This window comes from Colletotrichum gloeosporioides, assembly GCF_011800055.1.
Source record: "Colletotrichum gloeosporioides strain Lc1 chromosome Unknown consensus_50, whole genome shotgun sequence".
NCBI classification, from domain to species: domain Eukaryota; kingdom Fungi; phylum Ascomycota; class Sordariomycetes; order Glomerellales; family Glomerellaceae; genus Colletotrichum; species Colletotrichum gloeosporioides.
The window spans coordinates 1,076,033-1,103,142 of NW_025544695.1; the positions used below are offsets into that span (position 1 = coordinate 1,076,033).

Sequence of the window (27,110 nt, forward strand, 5' to 3'; positions counted from 1 at the left end):
TGATACGAGGAATTTTGTACTTGCCAGTCAATTCCAACGGTTCAAGACAAGGGACATGTTGTATCCGTACCCTGCCCTGCCCTACCTTACCTTAACCTTGTGCCGTGTCTTGGACTAAGGTAGAGACCGTTGACGCCCCTCCCCCGGCCGATCTCGTATCATTAGCCGCAGCCGCAGTATATCTCCGCACACACTCAATTTTGTTTGCGAGAAACAAAATGCGCTACCACTGCAGAGGGAAAAAAAGACAAAAAAAAAAAAAAAAGGTATTTACGGTCATCGCAGGTACACCACAAGACACTCGCGCCTCATTTTCACTGTGCGCGCATTACGACATCCCTGTTTATACGCCCATGTTGAGTCGGACCCGAGGCACTTTTGCGATGCGCCGTTGCAAAGAGCCAAGTCTTTGACCATTCTTTTCCTCAGTTCTCTTCTTCCAGGTAGACGCGGTGACACACGATTTGCAGTCTCTTTTCTCCTTCACTCCGGCCAGCTCTTTGGATCCTCTCTGGAATTCCCCACGCGGGATAGCACTCTAGCGAGGGAACCAACAAGGGGCCTGAGGGAGGCTCTTCCGGCCTCGTGAGGTTGTTGCCGATCTTGGGTTGAAAAAAGTAATTGTGCGGCGCAAATGCATTCCCACATGTCGTCCTGGTGCTTTTGATATCTGTAACATGATGCGGGACTGCGGGCTCACCGTCAGGACAATCTCAATTTCCGTCAGCTGACTCTCTGGACGGTCTGATGTTGCTGTAAGTCGAGTTGTCTCCGTCTGGGCGTTTCGAGCGGGCCGACAAGAGTCTCGGAGGCTCAGAAAAGTCAATACACAACAAGAGGAGGGCTTGTAAGGCGGGTCCCAGCATGTTCAGGATGAGACTGCATGGGGCGAGGCACAGGCACAATAACGACACTGCCTTCTTTTTTTTCTTCCCAACAACACACTTGGTCCGAGTGGTAACTTTTCTTTTTTGGCAGGTTTCTTCCGATTTTGTTATTTTCCCGTCTCCGGATCTGTCGGTTCTGTGGCCTTGTGGCACGGGAACCCGCAAGGCCATGCCTGCCAGTCACAGTAAACATGTTGACAAGCGGATATGTTGTGGATGTGTCTGTTGTCTCGCCTGATAGGACCCGCGGGTCCTGTTCTTGCTGATGGACGCGCATGAATGTTATTTTCCTGTCGCTGCCGTCGAATGTCTCTTTCTGGTCGGTGAGATTCGACGGATGGGCGAATGCCACAGACTGTGTGTCTCTGCCGTTGGATCCTTGCTTGCCTCAGCGTTAGTGAAGCAATACTACTAATGTACACTGCTGAATGGCCTGGGTCTGCCTTGCCTCATCTCCCCATCACTACTTGCCTCGTCACTGGCGAAGGCACCGCATGTGGCTTGGGAATTCCGACATCTTATGCCTCGTTACAGACATCTCTTGCCCTGTTGTTGTTTTTAGGGTTCGATGCCAGGGCTCAGAAAAATGCCCCGCCATCCTGGTTGGTTTGCTTCCTCCATGTTGGACCAAGTCATCCCTACAGTTGGGTTGAGTTTACTTTCCCTTGTGCCCTGCCCGTTGTCCTTGCTTGCAGAGTCGGAAAGTGTCCAGCAAAGGCTTAGGCGGATGCCCGTCATTTCGGCTGCCCTGTCGTCCATCAGGGCTAAAGAGGCAGTTGCCAGCAGTCGATTTGGGAGGTATGACTTGCATTCCAGCTCAATTTTGAGGCATCCCATCCGATTGCCAACAAGCCCGGCCTTTCTTCGTTTTCTGTATCGCCCTGTCCCTGGTTTCTTGTCCCATGGATCTAGCTTCAACAGAGCCTTCCGAAAAACCAGACCGGCGACATCGAACGATGGAGAAGGGAAAACATCAACGTGACGGTGACGGCGCATGAATGGCCTCGTCCGTCCCCAACAATGCCTCGAGGATCGACTTAATCTGCCGTCCCGCTCTGTTTCCCAGGCTCCATTCCTTTTCTCCGCGCATCCGAAACACCGACGATGACCATTTGCTTGCCCTCCTCATCGGCGTCCTGCAACGTTCCTCCTGACACCCACCTCCGACTTAACATCCTGGCATCGCAGCACATCGCAGCGCATCGCACATTGCACCTTGGGCTTTCATCCTGCGGCTGTCGCCTGCATTCAAAGTCCACCAACGGGCCAACCAAGCAAACACGCTGGCTGGACGTCGGTTGGCTGCACAGTACGTTGTCTGGATGAAATTCGCGCGTCTTATTCCCTCGCCAGATCGCGTTGTCATGCCGTCTCTCACACACACACACCCTGTCATCCACCACGGATGGCTTGGGCTGGGATGGGCTGGGTGCCACGGCCCATTCGTTCGTTGCCTTGAAGGCCTTTTTTGCTTTGCCGGCATGATACAGCAATGCCACGGCTCATCTCGTTCCATCTCGAATCGGCCATGCGCGCGATGCGCGACCTCGGCGTCCACACGACACTGATTTGACCAGCACATACATGCCTCCGAACGCCTATCCCAATCCCAATGCCAGTTCGCGTTCCCACCGCCCACACATGCCCTTCTGTGCTTCCTAATCACTGATCCGCGCGCGGGGGACGACCTTGCCCATGCATTGCTGCATCCTCCATGATGAATGAGGGGCTGAATGGAGACAGCCCCGGCCGGCCTATCGGGATGGCACCGTTCCTTCGGCGACACGCATCTCGGGGAGGGGTGGAGGGGTCGCCTTGGAGACCCTCCCACACGCTTTCTCTCTCTCTGTGTCTCTGTCTGAGGTCTGTCTGTGGCCCGCGTCCCTGGTTCGGTTGGGATTGGGGACGGAACGGAACAGTGACAGTGACAAGTTGCAACGTCCTGCTGCTGCTAGCACTTCAGTTTCCACCCTCACAGCATGATCCGTACCCATCACCAGCTCATCATCCAGGTCCCGTTTTGCGACGGCGTCCACAGCCACCTCCACCCTTTCGACATCGGCCAGCAACGCGGAGCCCACACAGATTGCAACATATCCCAGACCAGACTCGCGAATGAACAAAGCCGATCCCGTACGAGCACCTGAGATCGACCCGGTGTTCTTGCCTCACCGACGTTGTACGGCTGCAGGCCTTAATACCACGCATTGGGTGCGGGAAGGCCCGTTGTCTGCTGCTGCTGATGCTTACTCCGCGACCCGCGAAAAACGCCAGACGACGCCTTGTCTCGCGTGCGTGTGTGCCCGCTGCCACATCGTGACATGGCAGTGACATTTGTTGACATGCGTTGACAGCGGCGGGCATTTTGCGACTTTGTTGTCACATCGCAATCAAACGGCAGACTGACACTGAAACCTGCTGGGCAACAACACCCGACTGTGAGCCAACCGAGCCTCGCAATGGCACCAGCAGTGGTCCTACGTCCTCAAGGGATTGACCTATCGGTGGCTTCATGTCGTTTCTGCTCTGCATGCCCACGCGGTACTGTCACTTTGCCGTTTGCTGTCCCTGATGGGCTGGCTGTTTCTGCTGCTGTGTGTACATCCGCGGGAGATCTCACCACTCGGAGACGGCGCACATCACTTTGTCATACACACAGCAGCAACTAAATGTATGCTTCGTCGCATGTCTCTGATCGGTGGCCTGTTACTGGAAACCGACCCCCCTTTGGCCGGACAAACAATTCCAAGACAACAACGCCGGCCGCCTTACCCTTCGCCATCTCGCGTTTTAATAATGCTTGCCCTATCGTTTACCAGCACATGGCATGTTACCACGGCATACGCCGAGGGAGAGAGGAATTAGGGAAAAACAAAAGACTGCCATTGACACGCGGTGTTGCGCGGCGCCACGGGAGCTAAACAAAACCAAGCAGCGGTTCAGGTACCGCAACTGTAGCGCATTCAGGTGCCGGAAAGATCAAATGAACCGGTCCCTGCCAGGTCATTCCGGCTCCAGCCTCCGGCGAGGCATGATCCCTTCACTGCCAAACCCACGGCGGGGTATGTGTACAGCGTAGGTCCATGTCAACTGTCGTGAGAAGGGAGTGGGTGAGGGCATTTTCCCTCTTCCGCCTTCTTCTTTTTCCACTGCAAAACGCGCGGGATGATGCCAATGACGATGGTCCCCCTTGGAAAGGATCTCCTTGAAGGTCACTGCTGCTGCTGCTGCTGCGGCTTGCAACCGACATGAGGAGACTTTTGTGGGGGTGGGTTGGTTAGCGATGAACACGATTGACACGATTGACAGATTTGCCATCTGCAGGGCCACCAGTCTGTGTCACAATTCTGCTGCGTCCCAGACGTAATTATCACGCATATCTACGGCGTTCGATAGCACTTGCGCAGGTCAGCAGCAGCGGCGCCCAGGGCGGTCACAAGAGATAACGATGGCATCAGAGTTGCTGCTGCTGCTGCTGCTGCTGCATGCCACCCACGGAGAACGCGGGTAGTCGAATATTCAAAAAGATATGCGGATCGCCTGGATCCTTGACCTTGGGGGGAGGGACAACAAAGCATGCTGCCTCCTGCACCTTTGCTGCAGGCACCGCATCGCATCACCATTGCCTTGGAAGCCATCGCGGGATCATCATGACTACCCTGCGTGCTACGCTTCCCAGCGCGTTTCACGCGGAAGTTTGGAGAAAGATACACATATTCTGTTGGGCTCAAAATTGAGAAGCGTGGGAGACGCAGGTGGTGGCCCTGTCCCCCATGGAACTTTGTGTTGGCAGTCATGCGGCGCCGACTCATGCCTCTGCATGTAGACTACCACGATCCTATTCGCAAGCATGAACGAGAACTTTTTTTCTTTTTTTGTCGTCTCCGAGGCCCAGATTACGCCTACGGCGCTTGATTTGGGCACATTTTCCCTTCTCTACATGGGGGTTTCCAATCCAGCTTTCTCCTCGACATTGTAGTTACATAATGTAGATTCGATGACCTCCCGCGGCGGCGGACAAGACGATCAAAGGAAAATAACATGGGTAAGTGAAAGGGACGCCGCCGACAAACCGTTTCATACCGGCCGAATCGCTCTTGACTGGACGACTTGCCTGATTAGGACTGCGGACGAAGGATCAGCCTGTCAGAACGCTCGTAGGCCGGCACGCTACATCTACCCCGTGTTATTAATCGGCCGTCCGTTAAGGAGGAATCTCTCTCTCGGCTGCGAGGGATTCAACCGTCAGAACCTCGTCGATGGGCAGGGTGTCGTGGGGCGTGTGTCGCTGATCGTTTGGCTTAGCATGTCATTCAACCCCCTTTTTGTTGCTTTTCTCTGCTTCTAAACGGCCCCCCGCGAGTAGCAATTTTGCCCTCATTTTCTAAACAGTGGCCCCATTCCGAGAGGAACCACAACGTTTGCCTGAGTTGCTCTTTCTTACGGCGTATTCTCCCACGGGCGAACTCTATTCAGCGCGCTTGGACGTTGCTGCACATCATTTTGCGTTTGGGCATGGGTGGCACGGCGCGCGAAGACGTACTGGTGATGGGAATGTTACCAGCGGCCTGTGGAGATTGAAGTCGCCATTGTGATCACTGGACCTCCTGCTGATTCATTCCCTGGCGCCCAGCTGAATGATGATGATGCTTTTCTTGTTACCTCAATTCCGCCGGGGGAAGGGGAGGGGGGAAACAAGAGAGAGAACCCCCGCAGCTGTTTCAAAGTTGCCTTTCTTTTGATGATGATTGCTGCTGCTGCTTGATGGACAGACAAGGGGGCCAACAGGCAATGAGCTGCCGACCGAACTGCAGTCGATCGTATTATTCCTGTTCCCGTCGTAACGTTCGTCGTCGTCTCCTCCTTGTCATCTCAACAGGCCAAGGCAAGGCAAACCGGCACATGACCTTTCTCTTCCCCAGGTTTCATCGCGCCAAAACTGTCGCCCATCTTAACGCGCAGATCTGAATACTTGCCCAATGCGGTTGTTCATCGGCGTCAATCCGACCCTTAATAAACAACTACCGGGCGATGCTTTGCGCATTGTGGTGTCACTGGATGGGTTCCCCCTTGAGTTCGGAGGGGAGCAATGGGAGGCCGCAAGTGCCTATCCTTGGAGTTTGCGACTCGTAGATCGTTCATGGGTGAAATGGCGGTCGCAGGCGAGCAAGCAATTGCCTGGGGCCGAGTGCCGATTGTCACGACCATGGTATGTAACATTTGCGCGCGCATGGTTCCGGCTACACCAAATGGAACAGAACACAACAACAGCGAGAATGGCCGCTTTGGCGCGGGTGGTGTGCCGGTGTAACGCGGCCAAGCAAAAGGCAGCAGCAGCGCAGCCGCGGAGATGCTCCGAGATGGATGGAAAGCCATCCATCCTTCAGATGGGCATCCACCAACTCTCTCACGCGCGCTCACGGGCCTTCTTCTTGTCCAAGGCTGCTGCGCGTCTCATCCATCCCCCATCGTCCCGTTCATCCTCAGCTCAGGAACCCAGGGCGAATGGGAACGAGTTCCGGATGTTGACGCGGCGGCGGCGATGCCGTCAAACGGGCAGCAGCGACGAAACTTCCGCAATCTAATTGACGATCTTTTTTTTTTTGTCTTTAAAGAATCCATCGTGGCGGAAGTTATCGCCAGACTTCCAGGAATAGCATGCTGGCGCCTGCGCGTCTCATGTTGATTGCGCCGGAGTGGACTCCTTTAGCGATCGCAATTGTACGGTACTACAGCAGTACGCAACCACACAAGGCCAGCGAATGGTCGAGAGATTGATTAATCAACGCTCTGTTAAGACCATGGGGGGGAGTCGGTTGGTTCAAGGCTGTGGCCGGCCGGGCCCCCGGCGGTGCCTGCCTTGTCAGCAAGGCTCTTGCTTGACGCAAATTGTCACGATCATTCCACGACGACGGACGAGGACCGGGCTGACAATGTACTACATAGTATGTGGTTCGAGCAGGAGAGCAAGCATCCAGCCTTAAGAGAAGGGGTCTATAGCGTTCGACCTGACTCAACAAACAACGAGGCGTAGCCGCGACGCGCCGTCTCCGCGCGCACCTTTTCCCGCTTGGGATGGGGAACCACTCACATCTCTCTCTCTAACACTCTGTCGCCTTGTCCTTTTCTCCATCACAATGTGTGGTAGGCATGAATGTTGACACAAACGAGGTGCCGTGGGGAACGATGGGGAGCTGGGAGATTGCCTGTTGGGCCATCCGGTGCCTGACCGTTGACAAGCAGCGCCGAACAGCGAAGGTCCCTGAGAAATGGCGTCTGGTCAGTTCCCATTGTTCCCTTCTGGACGGTAGCGTCGCCCATATTGTCGCCTTTTGGGAAACCCGGCGTGTCGTTCCTGCGAGACGTCTCGGGAATATCCCCGTCACGATGGAAGCCGAAGAAGCCGGGTTCATAGAAGCTGCTGCTGCGGCTACTGCTGCCGGGCCCTTGAACACCAGCTTTGCAACACACAACCACGATGGTCAGGACTCAGAAGCAACCCCCGGCGCCTAAGCGGGTGAAAGAAGGATCCGCGCAGTCGAAACGGCGCGAGCGAGATGTGCCCTGGCTGCAATAGACTTGGGGAAAGTCGTCTCGTGTTCCTGAACTTGCTGACCCCTGAACAATCCCCGCGGCCATCAAACAAGAGCACGCCATCCAAGCTTCTCCCGGGACCTTAGTCAGTCCTTCTAGAAGGCTTCCACTCGCGTTGCAGCGGACGACAAACCCCATCCTCCTCCTCCCCTGAGGTGACCCCCCCCCCATGCGACCTGAACTCGGTGAACCTTAGCTCCGGGCCCGTACCCCGGTCAGCTGGTGCAGATCACTCCGCAGGGCGGCCCTCCTGCTCGGGACTCCCGTTGTCAACGTTGTTTTTTGCTGTTCCAAGGTACCGCCGCATGGTATGTTCTTGTCTCCTCTCTCTTCGTCGATGAATATCAGAAGCTTTCTTTTCTGTTATTGAATGTGGGAACTTCTAGGCGAGAAGAAGAAAACAAAGCCGCCCTTCCCCTATCCTGGTCCCTGGCTCTTCTCTGTCGCTCTCTCTCTCTCCACTCGACGACTCATCATACGATCCTTGACGTTCTTCTTCTCCCAGCCAATGTGTCGTCTCCGTCGCCCCCCTCTGACGACCGAAAGCGGTAGGCGGGCAGCGTTTGAGAGCGGTGGAGTTGGTGACGTGCGGCTGGGTACGACAGCAGCACGCCTCTTTTTGGGGGCGGCCGAGGGTTCCGTTCGAACCTCCTCTCGCGTCTCACGGCGCAACCCAAGCAACACCGTTATCTGCCTACCTTATTTGCCTTCGCCCGGCGGTGGGCTTCTCGTCGAGCTTAGTCCCGCGGCTGGGGGGCGCTAATGCGCGCTACGCAATGTTTGCGTCGTATTCTTCTTGCTGTTCAATATCGTGACCATCGCCATCGCATCTTACCTCGCAACAATCGACGATGGAGTCCCCCTCCCACTCCCCGCTTCTCTTGTTGTTTTGGGATTCCGTGTACCAAGTATCTTTCCCAGCCACACACAGCAATACTATAAACGTAGTAAGGTAGCCTTGCCCATTGCCGATCTTGGCAGAAATACGCCCGAGATTTTCAGCAGACGGTCCACAAGAGGCTCAGTCCAAACGGGCTGTCATGGTGTTTTGCGTCCCCAACCCAACCCCACAGAGCTGAAGTTTGATGTACATGCTGCGCAAACCTACCAGGTCTGTGTTCCTTGGTTGTATGTACGATGGAAGCATGGAAGGAAGCAATGGAAGAAACATGCAGAGACTTTGCCGCTGCTGCGCATTGGGGAACTGGGACGCTGTGCCCTGCCCCTCCTCGCGCGGAGCTGACGGGGCGGGTTGTGTTGCTAATTCTGGGTTGTACACGTGCCGTGCGTGATGCCAGTCAATCCCCTCGTTCGCTGATTGCGCCGAAGCGGCGGCGGGGTCGGCGTGCTGCGCGCGATGGAATGGATGAGATTGGGGTTGTCGAATCTTGGATTCGTCCAGCTGTCTTGTCTTTCTTGTTTTGCTGTGTAGCGCCGGGGCAGAGAAGGAAGCCCGCCCATGCCTTGGCTGCATCTGACACCTCTCACATGAGCCCTCGCGCTGTCGAACATGTCCCTTCTGCTGATGTTGCTTACCGTGCATCGTCGACCTCACGACATCTGGTGTAGCGACAACCCTCCACGGTCTTGTTTGGGGGTCACATCAATGACGGCGCAGGCGAGGTATTTTCATTCTTCACTATTTTTTCCCCTTCTTGCACCTCGTGGAATGGGTGCTGACACCGGCGCCTCCCTTCCTCCTGCTGTTACAATGCACAGAACCCTGGGCAACTTTGGTCGACATCGACACCAGTGGGCTGGTTAAGTCTGCAGCACGACAGAGCATGGTAAAGTGAACAAGACACCCCTCCAGGACGTTCGTAGATACAGTTCAGTCAGTAAAATAAACCAGTTTTAGTCAAGACCGTTCGTTCCAGTGCACTCTCCTTCCCCCGCCGTCGCGGATACACACGATGGATCATGGATATTACCAGTTGCCCTCGCCTCGCCTCGCCTCATCTCGTCTCATCTCGCCCTGTTCTGCGCTGCCCTGTCGTGGCTTCACCACTATATTGCAACAACGACCATACCTACGCCCACAAGTCCACCATTTGCCACGATGCGCATCGAAGCGAGGCTTCAAACCTAGTCTCGTCAACATGAGATATGGCGGCGGGCTGATCCCGGCCGCGCGGGCGAAAGCCACCGTCTAGCAATGCCGGGACGAAGGAGCTCGTTCCCCCGAGTTCCAGGTTCAAGCAGCGACACTTGGTGCAATTCCATGGCGGCTGGCGATTTTGTTACCTTTGATGGGATGGCAGGGCCACGCTCCATGCTCCTCTAGAGCCGTGTAAGCGCGTGCGCGGCGCACGTCCGTCGAGCTTCGCTCCCTCGCAGAGGAGGGATTGGAGGCTAACACAGGAACCGTACGATCTGGCCCCAGAGTGCAATCAAGCCTCAAACGCCGGTGTCTGGCTGTGTCTGCGGATAGGATGGGACGTGATGGGGTGGGATGGAATGGGGAGGCAGCGAATGCTGACAGATTGGGGGTGAGGAAACCCACGCCTCAGATCGAAAATCCCGCGTGCAGAGGAGCTGGCTGTCTGCAAGCAGCCAACTGCTACATGTCTATTGCTCTGTGGCGTCTACCATCATTCAGCCCAAATGCAGCCTCCGTCACGAGGGAACCCATATGCCACTCGCTCACCACTGTCTCTCCCACGAACGCCCCCAAATCCTAGATCCTTCACCACCATGAAATGACCCTGACTGGTCGCTACCTTGGTGCATGTGCCTGTGCCTGTGCTGCCGGGCTTCGCGACTGCTGCACGAGTGCTTGGCCTCTGCGCCGGGCGCCGGCCTGGGCCGCCGAGGGCCGGGCCAAAAAAGAAACCTAAGAAAAAAAGGGGACCCGCTGATAGGGCCGCCTCCGTAGCGCCGAGTTTTGGAGGTGGAAATCTCACGATAGCCTCACGTCAAGCCTCCAACCTACACCGTCGTTTGTCTAACCCTACCTCGCGGCCGCTCCCGCCACCAACGTGTCTCGACGTGCTTCACACCCTCCCAGGGAGAAAGTCATTAGGCAAGCAAATAATCCTGCTCCAACGAGAAGGAAAAATTGAGTCCGGGCGGCTCGGACATTTGGACAACGTCTCACTAATCGCCACCACAGCTCGAAATTTTTCCATTGATTGCTAGCTTCTGGGTGCTGCTCCAACACACCCGCTCATACTGCTGCTGCTGCTACTACTACTACTGCTACCACCACTAATGCTACTACGCCAACGCGCATTTGAGTGTGTGTGTGTGTGTACGCAGTATGAGTGTCCCAACCTCAGGGCGCACCCCTCCGCCACGACACACACAACCCTCCCCTTCTCCTGCAGCACGACTTCCCGGATAAGGCAATCGATGCCAGGGTCTCCGGCGTCCAGAAGACGGAGATCGGTACTCGGCTCGCACCACCGTTCACACCCTGCCCGGGCCGGCCCCCCCTTCCACCCTCCACCACCTCACCCTTGGCTCGACGTTGCTTCGCTGGCAAACCCAGCCTTTGGCCTCGGAGCCTTTTTACGACCTGTCACATTCCGACTTCGTTCGCAATGAAGAAGACGAACGTCCGCCGGGGGGTGCAAGACGGCCCAGATGGCTAAGAGAGCAGGCGACGAGGTTGAGAAGGGGGGTTCGTTACATCTCCCATCTGTAAGCTCGCCCCGAGTGGGCATCAGAAAGACATGTTGCTACGCCGGTCAGTCTTGGGAGGTGCAGCCGTCCAAATGCGGTCGGTCTCGGACGTCGTGGTGATGGCTCACTGTCGCCTGGGAGGGGGTGGTGAAGGGAAAGCATAGCCATAGCATGCCGCCCGGCGGGGAGGGAGTCGAGGGGCGCGTCCTGCTTCGTTGTCGTGAAGTGGCTCAGGTTTCCGTTGCCGTCGCCGTTGCTGCTGTCTCTGCGATGCACCGGCTGTTTGCAGCAAGGCAGCCTGGGCTGAGTCCGAGACGTCTCTGTTCCAGTTGCCCATCGGCAGCGGCGCGGCCAACGAGCGAGTTGTTTGCTGCGCCGTGCCCACGCCCGTCGTCCTTGCTGCTGCTGCTGCTGCTCTACCACCCTGTCTCACAAATCCTCCGGACCTTACTGCTTTCTTCACCTCGTGCAGCTTGCAGGTGTACACCCAGGCGTCACGAGATCTCCCATGCTGATTACGCTATTTGATCGCAATTGTTCTCTTTTATCCGTTTCCTGGGCCGCGCTATTACTGCACTTACCTTGCCTTCCGGCCGTTTGATATCACCCACGCCCCCCGCCCCCAACGGCGCGGAGAAAGGGCCATGGTTTCAGTGCAGCCCGGCAAGGTCTCGTCGGTGAGGCGGACGACATGCGTATCCTCACCGAATCACGCGTTGCTTTCTTTTGCGTTGTACGACTTGAGCTGTCAGCTCAGACTACCACTCCTTGGCGGGCAACCCGCATGGCCCCCGCGTCTCGTGTTGACGAAACCACCGCCGCGGCAGACAGACACACAGAGAGAGTCGAGATGTCGATATGTTTCTGAGTCGGCGTGCCTGGTCACCTGAGGTCCAATTTACCACCTCACCTCCGCGCCTACATGGCTGAGCACCCCTCATCCTCCTTGCTCCTTCCGAGCCACGGAACGGGAGTTCCAATCTGACTCACGGGCGTCTTCCGGACGTCGAGTGCAACACGGCACAATCACAACCCCGTCTCTCTGCCTCGCGCGCATGTCAGCCAGCATATGGCGATGGCCCCCATGAGGGAGGTGCGTTGTGAGCTGTCACATACTACTCTACGCTCCAACGACGATGCGCGACAGCAGCACCCGTGGCGGAGAGCAAGGCTGAAAGAGGTTGATGACCGACACTGCAGCCGGCCTCGTTCATCAATGACAGACGTACCACCTGCCTGGGCAGGCTACAGCCGAATGCACGCACACATGGTGGTGATGATGGCGATGCCTGCCGGCGCGGTGCCGCGTCTTGGTACCGTACCCTCCGGTATCAGTACCTTACATTACCTTACCGGCTCGAGACAGCAGCAGCAGCAGCCCTCCCTCGCCCCCTCGTCTGTTATTGATAGAAACATGATCCAGGAAGAGGAGGCCATGTGCTGAGTGTCTGCCACGTCAGTCCAGGTGAGATTTGACCCGTCGCTTCTTTTTTGCTCTCGCCGCCTGCATTCTCTCTGCCATCCCGCCTTGCTGGCTTCGCCTAGAGGTCTCGGGCGGCGGTCGGCCGTTTAGATGATGCCCTTAAGACGAGTCGGATCTGATACTCGTCCGACTCGAGCGGGGAAGACGGCCAACAGGAACGACACACTTGCGTTATCGCCCGCCGGAACACACCCCGCGCGAAGAACCAACGCTGCCTGGATCGTTACACGTCTGCGATCGCCCACTGCAGGACCATATCACACAGGAGCCAGTCAATGTCACCGGCCGAAGCACGCGGGGGGCAGGCAGCGACTATTTGCGGCCATCGACATATCTGGCGCGCGGCTGCGGACGACCTATCCCAGCAAGCAAGCTTACGCGATGACCTGCTGACAGCTGCGGTCCGTTCAATGGTTTTCCGTTCCCCTGTTTTTTTCCTGTTCCGCCCCTTGGTTGCTGATTATGTACATATCAGGGGGGCTGGATCGCGAGGTGGTCTCGATCGACTCCAGACGCCTGGGTGCTGGTGAAACCCTCCCTCCCCTCCCCTCCCCTATCTGCTTCGGAGGAAACACATACACATAGCCATGTTGCCTATCATTGGGAAATGCCGCCCCCAGCCACCTCGTCGAAGTGGCCACCGTCCTCCCCCCCCTGCCGATGGCATCCCGCACGTGAGCATGTCATGCTTAGGCAAGGGCAGCTGTTGGAAAAGGGTGGGAGCCAGGCGGGATGGATCCCGCTGTTCGTTGCTTCTTTGTCGAGTGATGCGGTCCCGTTGGGAGCGGAGTCCAAAAAAAGGACCCAGGAATGCTGCAATGCACTCCTTCCTGCTTCCTTGTTGATGCAGAGCCTCAAAAAGTCTGATGTGAGAGGCGGCGGCACACACATCATCAAAGTCGCATCGTGTGGCACCGTCTTGTGTGTTTTTCTTCAACGGGACAGAGCGTGCGTGCGCAGCGTACGCGCAGAGACGCAGAGAGGAGCAGCTGTGTGTCTGCCTGCTTACGCGCGGGCGAAGCCATATCTGGACGGCAAACACGTATACGTATTCCGCCAGGCAACGAAGAATGAGAGCGAGGGAGGGAGCTCTCGTCCTCCTCTGTGGTGCTTTCTCTCTCTCAGTGGCAGCAGCAGCAGCCAGAAGCGTTACAGGGACCCAGGGGAAGACGACCTATTCCGGCGAGCTCTGATGGAGGGCAGAGGTCGTGCAGGGGGGTCGCGAGCAAGGGGCCCAGCAACGGTCTGCGGGCTGGTCCTTCTTTAGCGAACGGTCCCTAGTGCTTTCGTCAGATTGTGGCATTGGGAACCGCAGGGGGCCTTGCTCGACGTGCTGGCAAGGCTTGCCGAGGTGGTCTGCTTTTTTTGTTTTGTAACCCTTGGGTGCTGCTCTTCTGGCGCGCATCGTCGCGGTGAGAGGGTACTTACCCAGCGAGGCCAAGCGACAAAAACTGAGATTTGACCATCCGTTCCGCCCAGGCGTTGGACACAGGCAGGCAGGCAGTCAGCCTTGGGAGGAGGAGGAGGAGCAGGTGAGTCAGGTGAGCATGAGGCATGTTGGACGAGCAGCAAGGCAGAGGACCAATATGTCGGTGAGAGGTTACACCTGACTGCTCACCTTGGAGCCTGTTGGGACTTTGGAGGGGACGTTGTTGGCGGGCAGGGGGTGGAAGTGGAAGTGGATGATGGGCAAGGGGGGGCCCCGTCGTTCGGCACATGGGTTGCCCGTCCCCGTCCGCCCGTCCGCGGCGCCGCCTCGCCGGTCCCCACGTCGGTGTGCCTGCCCTCTCCACGTAGGCGGATAGCCCGGCGTCCTGGACGGAGGTATTAGCATGGTCCACCACGTCTTGGATGGGGAGGAGGAGGAGGAGGAGGAGGAGGAGGAGGAGATGCGACGGGGATGCACGTGGGAATAGGGCGGCGATATGGCGGAGGCAGTCGGGGAATACCAAGGAGTCACAGTCAGTCAGTCAATCAAGTCAGCCAGCATGTCGTCGTGCGCGTGTGTGCAATGTGTGGAGAGCTTTAGGTGCGTGAGTGACCGGCCGGCATGATGCGTTGGTCCTGCGGGCTGCCGTTTGGGGGTTACCTGGAGAATGTAGACGAGGGAGTGTGTGGATCGGTTGATTTGCTATGCTTGACCAAGGGGGCGCGAGGTTCGAATGTCTTTGGTAGAGGTGTCTCTCACGGGCATGGTTGAAGGTAGTGAGTGGGTGGATTGGTAGGTCGTTGTAACTAGGTGCGGTCTTAGCAGAAGTAGACATGAAGTAGACACGAGGGATGGAGATGTTGTGGAGGATGTATCCCCAAAGTCACTCTGCCTTTGACGCCGTGATACTACCCCTTTCGGCCTGAGACGGTGGATGAGATGCTGCCTCGTTTGGACTGGTGTTTGCCTTATCAGGGGACATGGAAGATGTTTGGCTTGGCCCCCGGGATGTAGGGGTGTCGTTGGAGATGTTGGGCATACTGCAGGTCCAACCCTCGGAGCGGCATTTGCGTGGGTTTTGGCTCCTCATTGGTGATACTTGACTTTACTTTTCTTGCTGCCGCGCCGTTTTCGTTATATTCTGTAAGCGACATGTCGGCCGTGTAAGCAAAAGACTCAGGTCATCCAAGTCATTGAGCCACGGGGTGGAGGGAGCTAAGCAAACTCCACCTTGTGGATGGTGAGCTATCAGGGACCAAGGTTGTGTCTCTCCCTGTGATATGTGAGGTGTATGAAGGATGAGGTGAGAGCTCTTGGTTCTTTTTGCTTGGTTCTTTTTGCTGTGCTGTAATCTTTGCTAAGCTTGGGGAGCCTTGTCTTCTGCCTGGATGGAGACGGGCGATCAATACGCGGGAGATGGACTGGCCGCCGGACGGATGGGGGGAATGGAGTCCCCGGGGAGGGCGGGATCAGGCGGTTGATGGCGCCATCTAGGTTGGACGTTGTGAGAGAGCGAGACAAGAATTGAGTGGGAGGGTGATCGTGGAGCCCGCCGCGTGTGGGACGGCAGATGAGAAAGGGCGCTCTCTCATGGGGGATTGCAAAGGGGGACGACGTTAAGCGAACTCTCTGTCTTGCTCGCTTCTCGCTTCGCTTGTCAGTTTGAGGGGGCGGTCGTGTGTCTATCTGCTTAGAATGGACGTCTAATGTGGGCTACTCGGCCGTTGGAATGGATACACCAACTGGGAAGAGGGGTGTCAGGACTTCAGATGATGGCGGCGGGGGAGACAGACAACCACATGGTTCATGGTATTTACAGGCTACATGGGCAACGGTCGACGGTCTGTCGGATCAGGGACCGGGACGGCGGAACCGGAAGGTTTCTTTCAGATGACTTGTGCGGGTGTGGGTTCGTCTCTGTGAGGACTTGAGAGACGGTTGAAGCATGTAGATTAGAAGAAATGGGACGGACACAATTAGCACGGCTCGGACGGTCTGGAGAACGGTCCATGGGTTTGAGTTTGTCGCGATGGAGACTCTGGGCAGCAAAAGAACGCGCGGCGTCGACGTAGAATCTGATATCGCCGGCGGGATATCGACACCCGGCGCCGACTGATAAGTTCGCTTGCTAGACCCGGGCAGATGGGCAATCGCAGAGGTCATGGCGTTTCTCGGCCGGAAGGTAGATGCTTCTTCCATTCGGAACATTTTCATTGCTTCTTTTTCTGGAGTTGCGAGACTTTCAGACCCTCATGAGCCGTTTGATCCTCAGGGGAGGCGCAAAGAGTGGTGACAATGGTCGGTGGACGGTGGACGTCGGTGGGTTTTGGGTTCAGTTTTTGGTGTCTTGGTCCCCGTCTATGATAGATGTGAGGCCGTTTGCGTATGCGCAATGCGTGTCTTGGAAAAACCAAAACCGTAGGAGGCCCTTTGTGCCTACGTAAGTCGACGCGTTGGCGTCGGTTTCCGAGACGCAAAGGGAGACGAAAATGTGGGAGATTAACGGAGTCTTATGTAGATGGAGAAACGGCGCCAGCGGGGGTCGGTTGGTGATTTGAGACGGGGATGGCTCCTCGACGGGATGTGGAGGCCTTTTGAGTGGTTCCCGACCTGGTGGGAGAGGCAAGGGGGAGGGGGTATGGGGGGCGTGTTATAGTGAAAAAAACGAAGGGTTGTGTTTGAGAAAGATGAGTGTCTTTTTTGGAAAACGGCCGATGATGTGGGTTATCGTTGCATCGTTCTAAGAAGCTTAGTTGGTTTGGTGATGTGCATGTATTGAAATAAGAATGGGTGTCATTTGGTTGGTTCGTGGTGGAGCGGAGGTGTTGGTTTTGAGTTGACCGGGATTGTTGGGGGCTCTTTGAGACTACCGTCGTCTAGCACAGATAGGCTCGTTTCTTTCTCGTCGACTGACGTTGTTTCGACATCTGCAAAAATTCCCCGAGGACGATCTCGCAGAAAAAGAAATATGCGTGGTCTAGACTGCGGTCCGATTCGACTAGAACGGAGGCAAGGTGGCGAAGGCGGTGGTTTATCAACCTTCTGAGATATCACCGAGGGCAAGAGGTTTAAGACTCAACGAAACGATGGTTGCATATCGTGTCTCAGAGAAACCTGCGAGCGTTTTCAACAAACATATACATGCGTCATTGTGATTTAGACAATGTGTTGGCTTACGTTGGTTCTGAACCAGGCTTCGTGATTTTAGCAAGGCTTAAACATGTATCGAAATTGGAGCATGATTACCTGTCTAAGGGGCTATCATTGTGGCCTTGGTCATTCTCAACCGGACTGACCAGTGTACCTCACACCATATATGTACCAAATGATTAAAGAGGTGATGGGCTTTCAGGGACGAACACCTGGACCTCAACGCAGCTGGTTCTCAAAAATGAAGTCCTCAACAAGCATGCTCAACGAAACCCTTTCAACTATATTGGCCAACTGCATCAGTAATGGGTCTTCTCAGAAGAGGGGCAGTGAGACGGCCTGTTGATGTGTGATGGTATTGAACTAGATCATGTGTGCAATCTGCCAAAGCTACTATGAACCGAGCTAAGGAGTCTTGACCCCCAAACTTTCTCCTGAAACCCAACGTATGCTGTGCGGCAGGCCATGAGATCTTACTAGATCAAGTAAGAGCGTAGATGCATTTGTATCGCCCAAGGGGGTCAAAGGCAACAGGAAGCCTCGAGGTCGCGAACCTTGCGCGCAACATAAACGAGTTGCAAAGTTTCCTCCTCCCACTTGGCGTCTCGAGAGTACTTTGTTCAGATGTACCAGGGATGACGATGTGTCTTCCCAATGCATCCTGCGTCTTTGACTGGATGCTCATCCCGTTCCAGACGAAAGAAGTCGATGATGGATGTTCCTGTCGTATGTGTATCATCTTCAACTTCGTCCGCCTGCTGTATGGTCCATCCACAGGCCGCCATCGATGTTCTACTTTGCTCATCAAAGCGACAGTCCGGATCTCTCGAGAAACAGATAGAGAAGCTTCTGATGTACGGTCTTTGTTTCAAGTCGGATTTGACAAAGTGTAGTGATTCAAAGGTATGAAGTGTCCCAGCGCAGGTCAAATCGCAAGAAGCTCTTCTAGCCATGTGAATTTGAAGAGATTCGAGGCCTCCTTTGAATCCCTCCAGTGGTTCTATCAAATTCCCAACGCACGATATGCGCCTTAAATCGACCACCTGGGGCTTATAAGAACAATACCTCCATGGGAATCCCTCCAGACGAACGTGGCGGACGAGACTCGCATTGGTGGCCCCAATCGTGCGGACGAAATCCTGTACCTGGATGCGATAGGGGATAGGTCGGAGGCCGCCCGAGGCCAAAGCAAATTGGTTCTTCGAAAAGAATATGACGTAGGCTTCTTCGTAAACCCCCTTGCAGGTGAATAGGATAGACCTGGAGTCGCGCTCGCTGCGATCGGCGAACTGTGTTGAGATCGGTCGGTAGAAACCAGGGCGGACGAGAACTAGCTCGTAGATTCGCTTTCGAAGCTCTACAGGTAGCTCCAAGAGTCTGAAACTTCTTTCGTCCCTCCGAAACTTCCTCCTTAGCGCTTCATCTTCCTTCTTCCTGATTCGTTTCAGTTTGTTCCTCTCCTTGAGTGCTTTCTTGAGTACTTTTCGCTCCGTCTCTTCCGGTGAATCGTAGAAGGATGGATGAAGCCAGCGGTCAGGTAGAAGAAAATAAACAGCCACGCAGGGGCAACAGAAAATGCAACAGGCAATTGTGACAAGATTCTCGACAAGGTCATCGGTAATAAATTCTGTAAAAGATCTACTCATCTTGACGCCCGTGTTGTCGCCTGGAGGACGATCGTGACATTCTCATAGAAGCGTATAAAGCTCGAAGAGAACTGTGAAATGGACAGGGGTATGCGAGAAAACTCACCTAACCGACTGTCATGTAAAATTTGAACTGTTTGAGAACCTCGCTGGGTTTGATGGCGGTGCTAGGCGCTCCAAGAACTGAACTTACGTCAATACCCTGCTGGAGCGTGGCACAGGACACGATCTCATATCAGATTCACTCATGGAAGTCATCCAAACCGAAATCTCAGGCTAATTGTGCTAGAGACTCGGAAAAATCTCAAATGTGGACTGCATATCGGCTTCACAAGACAGAAAGGGGAAGGTTGTCATCGATGAAATGAAGCGTTCTCCAACATTTGAAAGTCAATAGATAACCTGAGCAATAGAATATGTCTGTCATCCGAATCCGTAATCCAAAAAGCTTAAGAAACATGTATGTAAGAACATCTCTATAGATCAACTCCGTCATCTCCGTAATATACACACAATTTGTGTTACAACATCTTGAGCAATCCCCAGGACAACTCTCGCGGTTCCTCTAATACAGCCTAACAACCATCTTTGGATGATGAGTTCTGCAAAGAAACTCCGTGCTTCTCATAGATGTACTCTTTGTAGTGCAACAACTTGTACAGATCCCCAGGCAAGCACTCGCGAACCCTCAAGTCGACACCAAGCTCCTCTTCTATCCAAGGAAGCAACGGATGAGTAGTGTCAACTTTGAGAGGCTCGCTCACTTTGATCCATCCGCAAAACTTCAAGATCCTTCTCATCGAGATCTGGTTGCGATCCGCGTCCTTGGAAAGAGGCCTCATCTTGACAGAGAGTGACCTGATGCCCTTAATTTTTCCCACGGTGGCGTAGACGGCAGCGAGGAACGCGTAAACTTCATCTTCGGGGTGAATACCCTTCGGAATTTTCCGATCCTCGTGAAAGGCATCCTCGAGAATTCGCGACTGTCCCGAATTTGTCATTGCCCCGCGCAAGTTCTTCGCGGTGTCGTCGGGCATATCAATTTCAACGGAGTCGAGGCCGTGGGAGAACCGTTGGAGTTGGTTGACGATCGGCCTCACGTTATTGCTCAAGGGCTCCTTGTCCTGCCACGCCGACCAGGGGAATCCTCTCAGAAGGACGCGGCGGACGAGACTGGCGTTGGCCCTGCTGGTCTGGAAGAAGAACTTCATGTCGCTTTCGGTCGAGACCGAGACCTTGGGCTCGAGCTGGCCTCTCCAGCGAGCATCTGCTTTGGCGGCTTCTCTCTTTGCTCTGGCGGCGTCTCTGGAAAGTCTCTTGGTTGCTCTGTCGTCGTCGTCTTCTATTTTGCCTGTGAGGACCGCTGCCTTGGGCGCTTTCGTTGGCGGGGCGGAGGGCGGGCCCCAGACCGTGGTGCGCTCGGTGTAACGGCCTGGCCCAAAGGCGAAAGTGTTTTCCCGATAGAGGACTTCAATTGCCTCTTTGGATATCTTCTTGCATGTAAAAATGATGCCGCGCTTCCGGATCTCGCCAGGGGTGTCGAGGATCTCGTCAGGGGTGAGCTGGCGTGGGCGTATAGGCTCTTTTCGGACGAAGAGATGACGATACACCTGCAGTCGAATCTCGCATGGCATATCGAGAAAACCCAACTTGGATGATTTGGGTTGATCCATGTAGTAGGGGATCGAGCCAACCTCTACTCTCATTGTCTCCGTCGTGGTTGTGGTCGTAGACATGAGTGTGACTGTGGTTAGCTGATCCTCTTGGTAAGGTATTTTTGCTTTTAGAATGTTGTTATTCTATGGAATATGTGGATCAAATGCAAAGATCTAAGTGAGATAAAGAGGGAGAGAAGGCATCGTAATATACCAGCGCCTGTGTTTTCGGAGAAAGGAAATCACCATTGTGAGCCCGCAAAACTTTGAAGCTATCTGCGACCTGTTTGACCACACCCCGCCGTAATGGAACGTAACCAGCCAGGTGCAGGAGAGAATCCGTACAAGTCCCAGCTCCATATCGCATCAAGACTTATCAGTGTTTGGAACCCAGTTTGCTAGATATCGCATCAACACTTACTAGTGGTTGAAAGCCAGCTTAACAGTCACGGAGCCGAAGCCACCACTCGGCCGCTTCCGGGGCCGAACAGGCGTCGGTTGTCGTCTGCCGGGGGCTCTGCCAGCCTGTAAGAAATCGGTGAGGCGGCGGTACGATACAGCGGGGTATTGGTGGGGTAATATGCACTATCGTTTCTTTTTTCCAACGGGTGCGGCACCCAGAACGGTCATCACTTTTCGCCTCCCCGAGCCCAGAGCCTGTTGACATCTGCACTTTCGTGGTTTGAATGGCAGATATGCTTGTTCAACTCGGCTCGGCGTAAGAATATGAACAGCCTGCCTCGGACCCGATTGCCACATTGTTCAATCAAATCAGCCTTACTTGCTGTGTCAACCAACTAGGGGGCGACGGATCTACTTGCCTCTCGGATCTAGACCGCGAACGCCTCGATGACTCACATGCGAACTCGTCATCCGCTTGGTTATCGAGCGCATCCCTGGGCTATAATTCATTGGTTACTGCAGCCGAATGGAAGTACGAATCTGCGTGCGGTTTTGTTTTCTCACTCATTCGAGAATGATAGGCACTCCGAATAGCGAGTCCAATCGAAGGCGATTCCGAGACGGGAACTACACTGCATCTTTAGTGAGCTGCTGATGACGTTGGCCGCGTCGACCACTGATTTCCGCTCATTCATCCGGGGCTTATAGTCACGAGGCAAAGTTTTATGAGGGTTGCAAGAGACGTTTTAGTCTCTGCATCGCCCTCTTTTAATCGATTCGCCACCCAGGCAGTTCTCAATTACCCACTCGTGCGAATTAGCCTGCCTGCTTCTACGTAGCAGTAGAAGACTCATTCCAAACCCACTCATCAGCTTACAAGGCTGTGTGGCGTACTTCTTATTCGACTGTGACATGCATAGTACTTTCTTTTGAGTAATTGTTAGCCTTTCTGTCACCATTGGTGTTGGTTAGGCAGGAACACTTGCGCAGCCTGAACGCGTTACTCCAAGTTGTCTTGGTTGCCTCCGTGGCTTCCAAACGTCGTCCGAACTAAGGTTGTCTTTGAAGTCGCCTCAACTGCTGCCTTGGATTTATGGACTCGTATAAATACATCCTACAAGAGCCTCATCCAACCTCTTCCACTACTCCAACCGACGTCATTGCAACTTGGTCGCAAGATGATGGACTTGGGCAAAATGGACTTCGCAACGTTGTTCAAAGGCAACTTCTCCGCCATGGCCGAAAATATGACCGGCGGAAAGTCCTACTCGGGCGACAGCAAGAAGATGATGGAGAGCCTTCTGCCCATGCTGGGTGGCCAGTTCAACCCGGTCGTCAGGTCTCTCATGTTCCTCTACCAGATGATTGGGTCCCATCTGGGCATTGACCCGACGCTCATCCTGACGTTGGCGGGCTTCATCTGGGCCGCGAATAGGGTCGCCCGGCAAGTGTACGGCGCCATCTTCCGAGTCATCCAGGACAACTTTATGAGTTCGATCCACGTCCAGAGCACCGACGAGATCTACGCGCACATGATGAAGTGGCTCGCCCTGCAGCCCCTGATGGCGAGCTCAAGGTCGTTGACTGCGGAGACTGTGAGCAAGACGGCGTGGGAGGAGGAGGAGGAGCTTGAGGCGCTTCAGACGATCAGGATAACAGGTAGCGGCGATGGAGAAGCCGAGTATCTCAACTTTTCTAACCAGGAAGCCAAAGCTGTGAGTTCAAACCGCCCTCCTTGTTGCGCAGCCCGTACTAAAACTGTGTCTAGCTTCCAAGATATGTACCGGCGGTTGGTGTACACGGTTTCTGGTTCAAGGGCCGCTACTTCAGACTACACCGCAAGCAGCAGAATGTCTTCGACGGCCAGGAAGCTTACGGAACGTTTAGGAAAGAGGAAGACCTAATCATCTCCTGTTTCGGCCGGGACCCGGCGCCCATCAAGGAGCTGCTTCGTTTTGTCAAGGAGTTCTTCTACTCAGATCACTATGCCCGCACAACCATCAAACGCCCAAGTCCGCAGCCGATGCGCAGGTACGGAGGCCGCTATAACTGGTCGCAGGTGGCCAACCGCCCCGTCCGCCCCATGCGCACCGTTGTTCTCGACCCCAAGCAGAAGGGCCAAGTTCTCGCCGACATGAACGAGTATCTCCATCCGGCCACCCCTCGCTGGTATGCTAACCGCGGTATCCCCCTGCGTCGCGGATACCTATTCTACGGGCCCCCCGGGACAGGAAAGACGTCGCTGTCCTTTGCGTTGGCTGGTGTCTTTGGCCTGGACATCTTTGTCATCTCCCTGCTTGAACCGACGTTGACGGAAGAAGATCTCGGCACGCTGTTCAACTCCCTTCCCCGTCGTTGCGTCGTCCTGCTGGAGGATATCGACACTGCCGGCCTGAGCCGTGGAGACGAAGAACCTGAAGATGCCAACCCAGAACCCGAGTCCAAAGACGACAAGGACAAAGACGACACCGCCAAGGATGGCGAAAGCACCACCAAAAAGGGAGACCGGCCCAGCAGGAGACAGACAAAAGACGACTGGAAAGTATCAGACCTCGCCCGCGCGCTGAAGAAGGAGGCCAAGGACGATAAGAAGGGCATCTCCCTCTCGGGCCTCCTCAACGCCATCGACGGCGTCGCCTCGCAGGAGGGCCGCATCCTCGTCATGACGACCAACAAGCCCGAGTCGCTCGACGAAGCCCTCATCCGCCCCGGCCGCGTCGACCTTCAGGTCGGCTTCACCAACGCCACCCCGGCGCAGGCGACGGAGCTGTTCCAGCGCATGTACGAGGCCGACGGCGCGGTGCCCGCGAAGCGCGTCGACGGGCACGTCGCGCCGCCATCGCACCCCGGGCCGAGCATCGTAAAGATGAACGGCTCGTCATCCGCCTCTGGGTCTGGGGCATCTACCCCTTCGCCTCTGCGGTCTTCGTTCGCACAGGGCGAGGCTACGGCTGCTACCACTACTGCTCCGATGGCGCAGGAGGCGGAGAAGAAGCGCTTGTTCGATGCGGAGGAGCTGGGTCGGATCGCGGGCGAGTTTGGCGCCCTCATTCCTGACGGACTATTCAGCCCGGCTGAGATCCAGGGGTTCTTGCTGAAGCGTAAGAAGGACCCGCGACGGGCCCTGAAGGAGACGGCGGAGTGGGTTGAGGGGATGCGCCTGCAGAAGGAGAGCAAGACCAAAGTGCTCAAGGTGCAGTGAGACTCAAATACGTTTTATGATGGACGATGGAATCCTGATCCAGCATCAACGTCCCCTAGTCACCGGCTGGTGGACTATCCTCTTACAACAAGTCATTTTTTTCATACTGTTTGATGATGCATGGGCGTAAACAAGGTACTCCCGAGGCATGGTTCGGTTTGAATTGCAGAATGGAAACATCGAATTAGGCAATAATAATTCTGACCCCTTGATATTAGATCGTGTCTTGCGTGTGTCTTGATGTAGGTAGTGATGCGATAAACAGATTCTGGTTGGCTGTCCGATTCGGAAAACTGTTTGATGATGTGCAAGAGACCGAGACTCATTACAACGGCGCAGAGGGGTACGCCCCTTCAGCTTGAGTCTCGTCAATATGGTAACGCGGAGGCTCCACCTGCTCAGGCAGTTCGTCTGCTTCCTCATAGTACGTCTCGTATCCTTCGCCTTCCTCGCCGTACTCATACGTCTCTGCATCGTCGTACTCTTCTTCCGCATGGCCCTCTTCTGCCTCGGCTTCCATGCCAGGACCAGGGGCGAACCCTTCGTCGTCTTGACCGAAGCCATCGTCCTCATCGTCTTCATCCTCAAGACTGTCGTCTCCCGCAAGCGACATGAGTTCGTCCTGAACACCCTGCTCCGCGTCGGGGGTCTCCTCTCCCGCACCCATGGCAGCCGCAGCTGCAACACTCCGAGGCCCGTTAGCTTTCGTGACACGATAAGCAGTTCCTTTTCTCTTCTTTTTGGGCTCCTTGAATCGTCTGCCGTAGAGCACCCGCTTCTCGGCGTCGGTGAGCTCCAGGTCCGGAAGGGGGATGTGCACGCTCGACGACCCGGGCGGCGGAGTCGTGTCGCGGACGTCAAAGATGCCGGCAAAGTCCTCGTCCTTGAGCTTGCGGCCAAACTGGATGGCGATCATCTTGGTCTTCATGATCCCCTTGACCTTCGCCCAAGTGCCCTGGTGGTACCAGCCGCTGTTGTAGATGTCGACCTCTGACCGCTGCGGTGCCGTAGCGAACATCTTGGCGATCAACGGGTCCGTGATGTCGCAAATCTGCCAGACCTTGCCGTCGGTCCAGTAGGACTTCCCGTCAAAGATGTGGCTTTCGTGGTTGTCGCCCTGAGGCTGGCGCTGCTCCGTACGCAGGCTGCGGATGGCGTGCCACGTCTCGCCAATGTGGCCAGCCTGTAGCTTGCGCATATTGAAGATCATGGTCTGGTAGGTTTTGTAGGCCGGGTCGGTGCGCGGGTCGATGCCGTACTTGATGATGGCGTCGCGCCAGGGTCCGCCGCGGAACTGATACCCGACGTAGCCGACGCACCGCTTCATGACGTTGGCATTTCGAACGATGGAGCCGAGTTTATTGAGGAGGGAGCGGCGTGTCCAAATAGGACGTTCCTCCATGGCTTCTTCCATCTTGGCTATGCAGGTGGTCACCTCCTCGTCGGTTCCGTCATATGGCATTTGCGGGCCTGTTGGGATGGGGTACTGATCTGCCTTCAAGAAGTAGCCGATAAGAGTTGGTAGTTGGGTATTAATGAGCTTCGTCTGTCCGGCATGGTCGAGCTCAGATCGTACGTAGGGATTCTGTGAGTAGTTGTAGATGAATGGGAGCGTCATTGGCGTCCATACTGGTGGAGGGATGATATCCACGTTTGGTCCTTTGTCGACGCCGTCAACGAATTGGAAGTTCCTCATTTGAGTAACTGGTATTGGTGTCAGTGTGTTTTCAACATCGCAGACTGCAGAAAGACTCACTGTCACCGGGCATAACCTGATCCATGAATCTCGAAATGAAGGGAGACTCTTTCAGGCTCCAGTGGAAATCTGCCATACCGCGGAACCGGTGAGTGTGCTTGATGACGCCGACGGCCTCCACGTCGTAATTGTCGACATTGTCCTGCATTTTCCGCCGCAGGACCTTCGGATTGTCTAGCCTCGACCTAGAGCAGATCTGCTCTCGTGGTGACCTGGACCGGGGCGCATCGGTCATTTCGACCTCACCTTCCCACGGCCCGTCCGTACCCCTCTTGCGTTTCCTGCCGGTCCGCTTCGGCACAGTCACTTTCAGCACGACATTGTGACTTGTAGCACTGTGTGACATGATTGGCCTGCGGAATGGGCTCTCGGGGTTGAGATAGAAGGGGATTGTATTCCGTTCAGTGTCGAGGATCTGGCAGGCTGTCAGTACCGCCGGGTAGGTTGAATTATCCAGTCATTGCCGAAATATACGCACATTCTGGAACGACGAAATGCTTCCAAAGGCCTTTTCTGCCCTGTCCAGATTCATGACGATCATGGGAATCTCCACGGCACCCATGGACCGTTTGGGGATGGGGAACCGAGGCGCTGAGTTGCTGTCATGTCGATTCTGAGCGGTTGAAGATTCCTCTTGCGGCTCATGCTCATCTTCCTGGACATCTTCTGCGAGCTTGTCATTCTCTGTGCCGTCATTCATGTATTCGTCTTCGGTGTCCATGGTGATGGTTTCCGTGCGGCCGTCTTCTAAGACGCCTTGGTCTTGCGGGCGGTTGCCCAGCCGTTTGCTGTGAGATGATCTTTGATTGGCTGTAGGTGGCCTAGGGTAAAGAAGCAGGTAATCTGACACCGCAAGTCTAAGAGCGACTGGCTGAAGAAGGTGGAGTTGCGACGATTTGCGGATGTCGCCGCGTTGAGCGCAGCGATACGTCGTTTGACTGGAATTTTACCTGCTGTTCTGGGCAACTGAGATTCTCGATTGATGCACGGTGCGAGATGTAGCCCGACCTGAGGCAGGTGCTAGGTGAGTGGCTGTATCGCCGTACAGTGCCCGAACTGTACGGGTAAATTTGCTGAGGATCTCTTCACCAGCATCATGAGGCAGTCATCTGGCGAATCTTTCAAAGCGATTGTATGCCTGCCAATTATGAGCCAGGATGACAAAAAATTAGCTACAGAAGAGACAATGCTGCAATACTACAATGCACAGATTGGATGAGAACAGGACAGGCTGTGTTCGTAAATCTGTGATTGACATACACAGATAAGGTATGGTATGCAC

The 27,110-nt window shown here is 55.2% G+C and overlaps 3 protein-coding genes across 3 annotated transcripts; 1 reads left to right on the forward strand and 2 right to left on the reverse strand.

Annotated features, from left to right (window-relative positions):
• Positions 1 to 19,388: 19,388 nt before the first annotated feature.
• Positions 19,389 to 20,549, reverse strand: GCG54_00000802 (uncharacterized protein; the record flags this gene model as incomplete). The annotated part of the gene is made up of 1 exon (XM_045400934.1): positions 19,389 to 20,549. The coding sequence occupies one exon, from the start codon at positions 20,547 to 20,549 to the stop codon at positions 19,389 to 19,391; it is 1,161 nt and encodes a 386-aa protein (XP_045263607.1).
• A 1,517-nt stretch (positions 20,550 to 22,066) lies between these two features.
• Positions 22,067 to 24,072, forward strand: GCG54_00000803 (putative mitochondrial chaperone BCS1-A; the record flags this gene model as incomplete). The annotated part of the gene is made up of 2 exons (XM_045400935.1): positions 22,067 to 22,585; positions 22,639 to 24,072. The coding sequence occupies 2 exons, from the start codon at positions 22,067 to 22,069 to the stop codon at positions 24,070 to 24,072; spliced, it is 1,953 nt and encodes a 650-aa protein (XP_045263608.1).
• Positions 24,073 to 24,397: 325 nt separating this feature from the next.
• GCG54_00000804 (uncharacterized protein) lies at positions 24,398 to 26,549 on the reverse strand (the record flags this gene model as incomplete). The annotated part of the gene is made up of 3 exons (XM_045400936.1): positions 24,398 to 25,776; positions 25,829 to 26,243; positions 26,307 to 26,549. 3 exons carry the CDS (start codon positions 26,547 to 26,549, stop codon positions 24,398 to 24,400), a joined length of 2,037 nt encoding a protein of 678 aa, XP_045263609.1.
• Between the last annotated feature and the right edge of the window lie 561 nt (positions 26,550 to 27,110).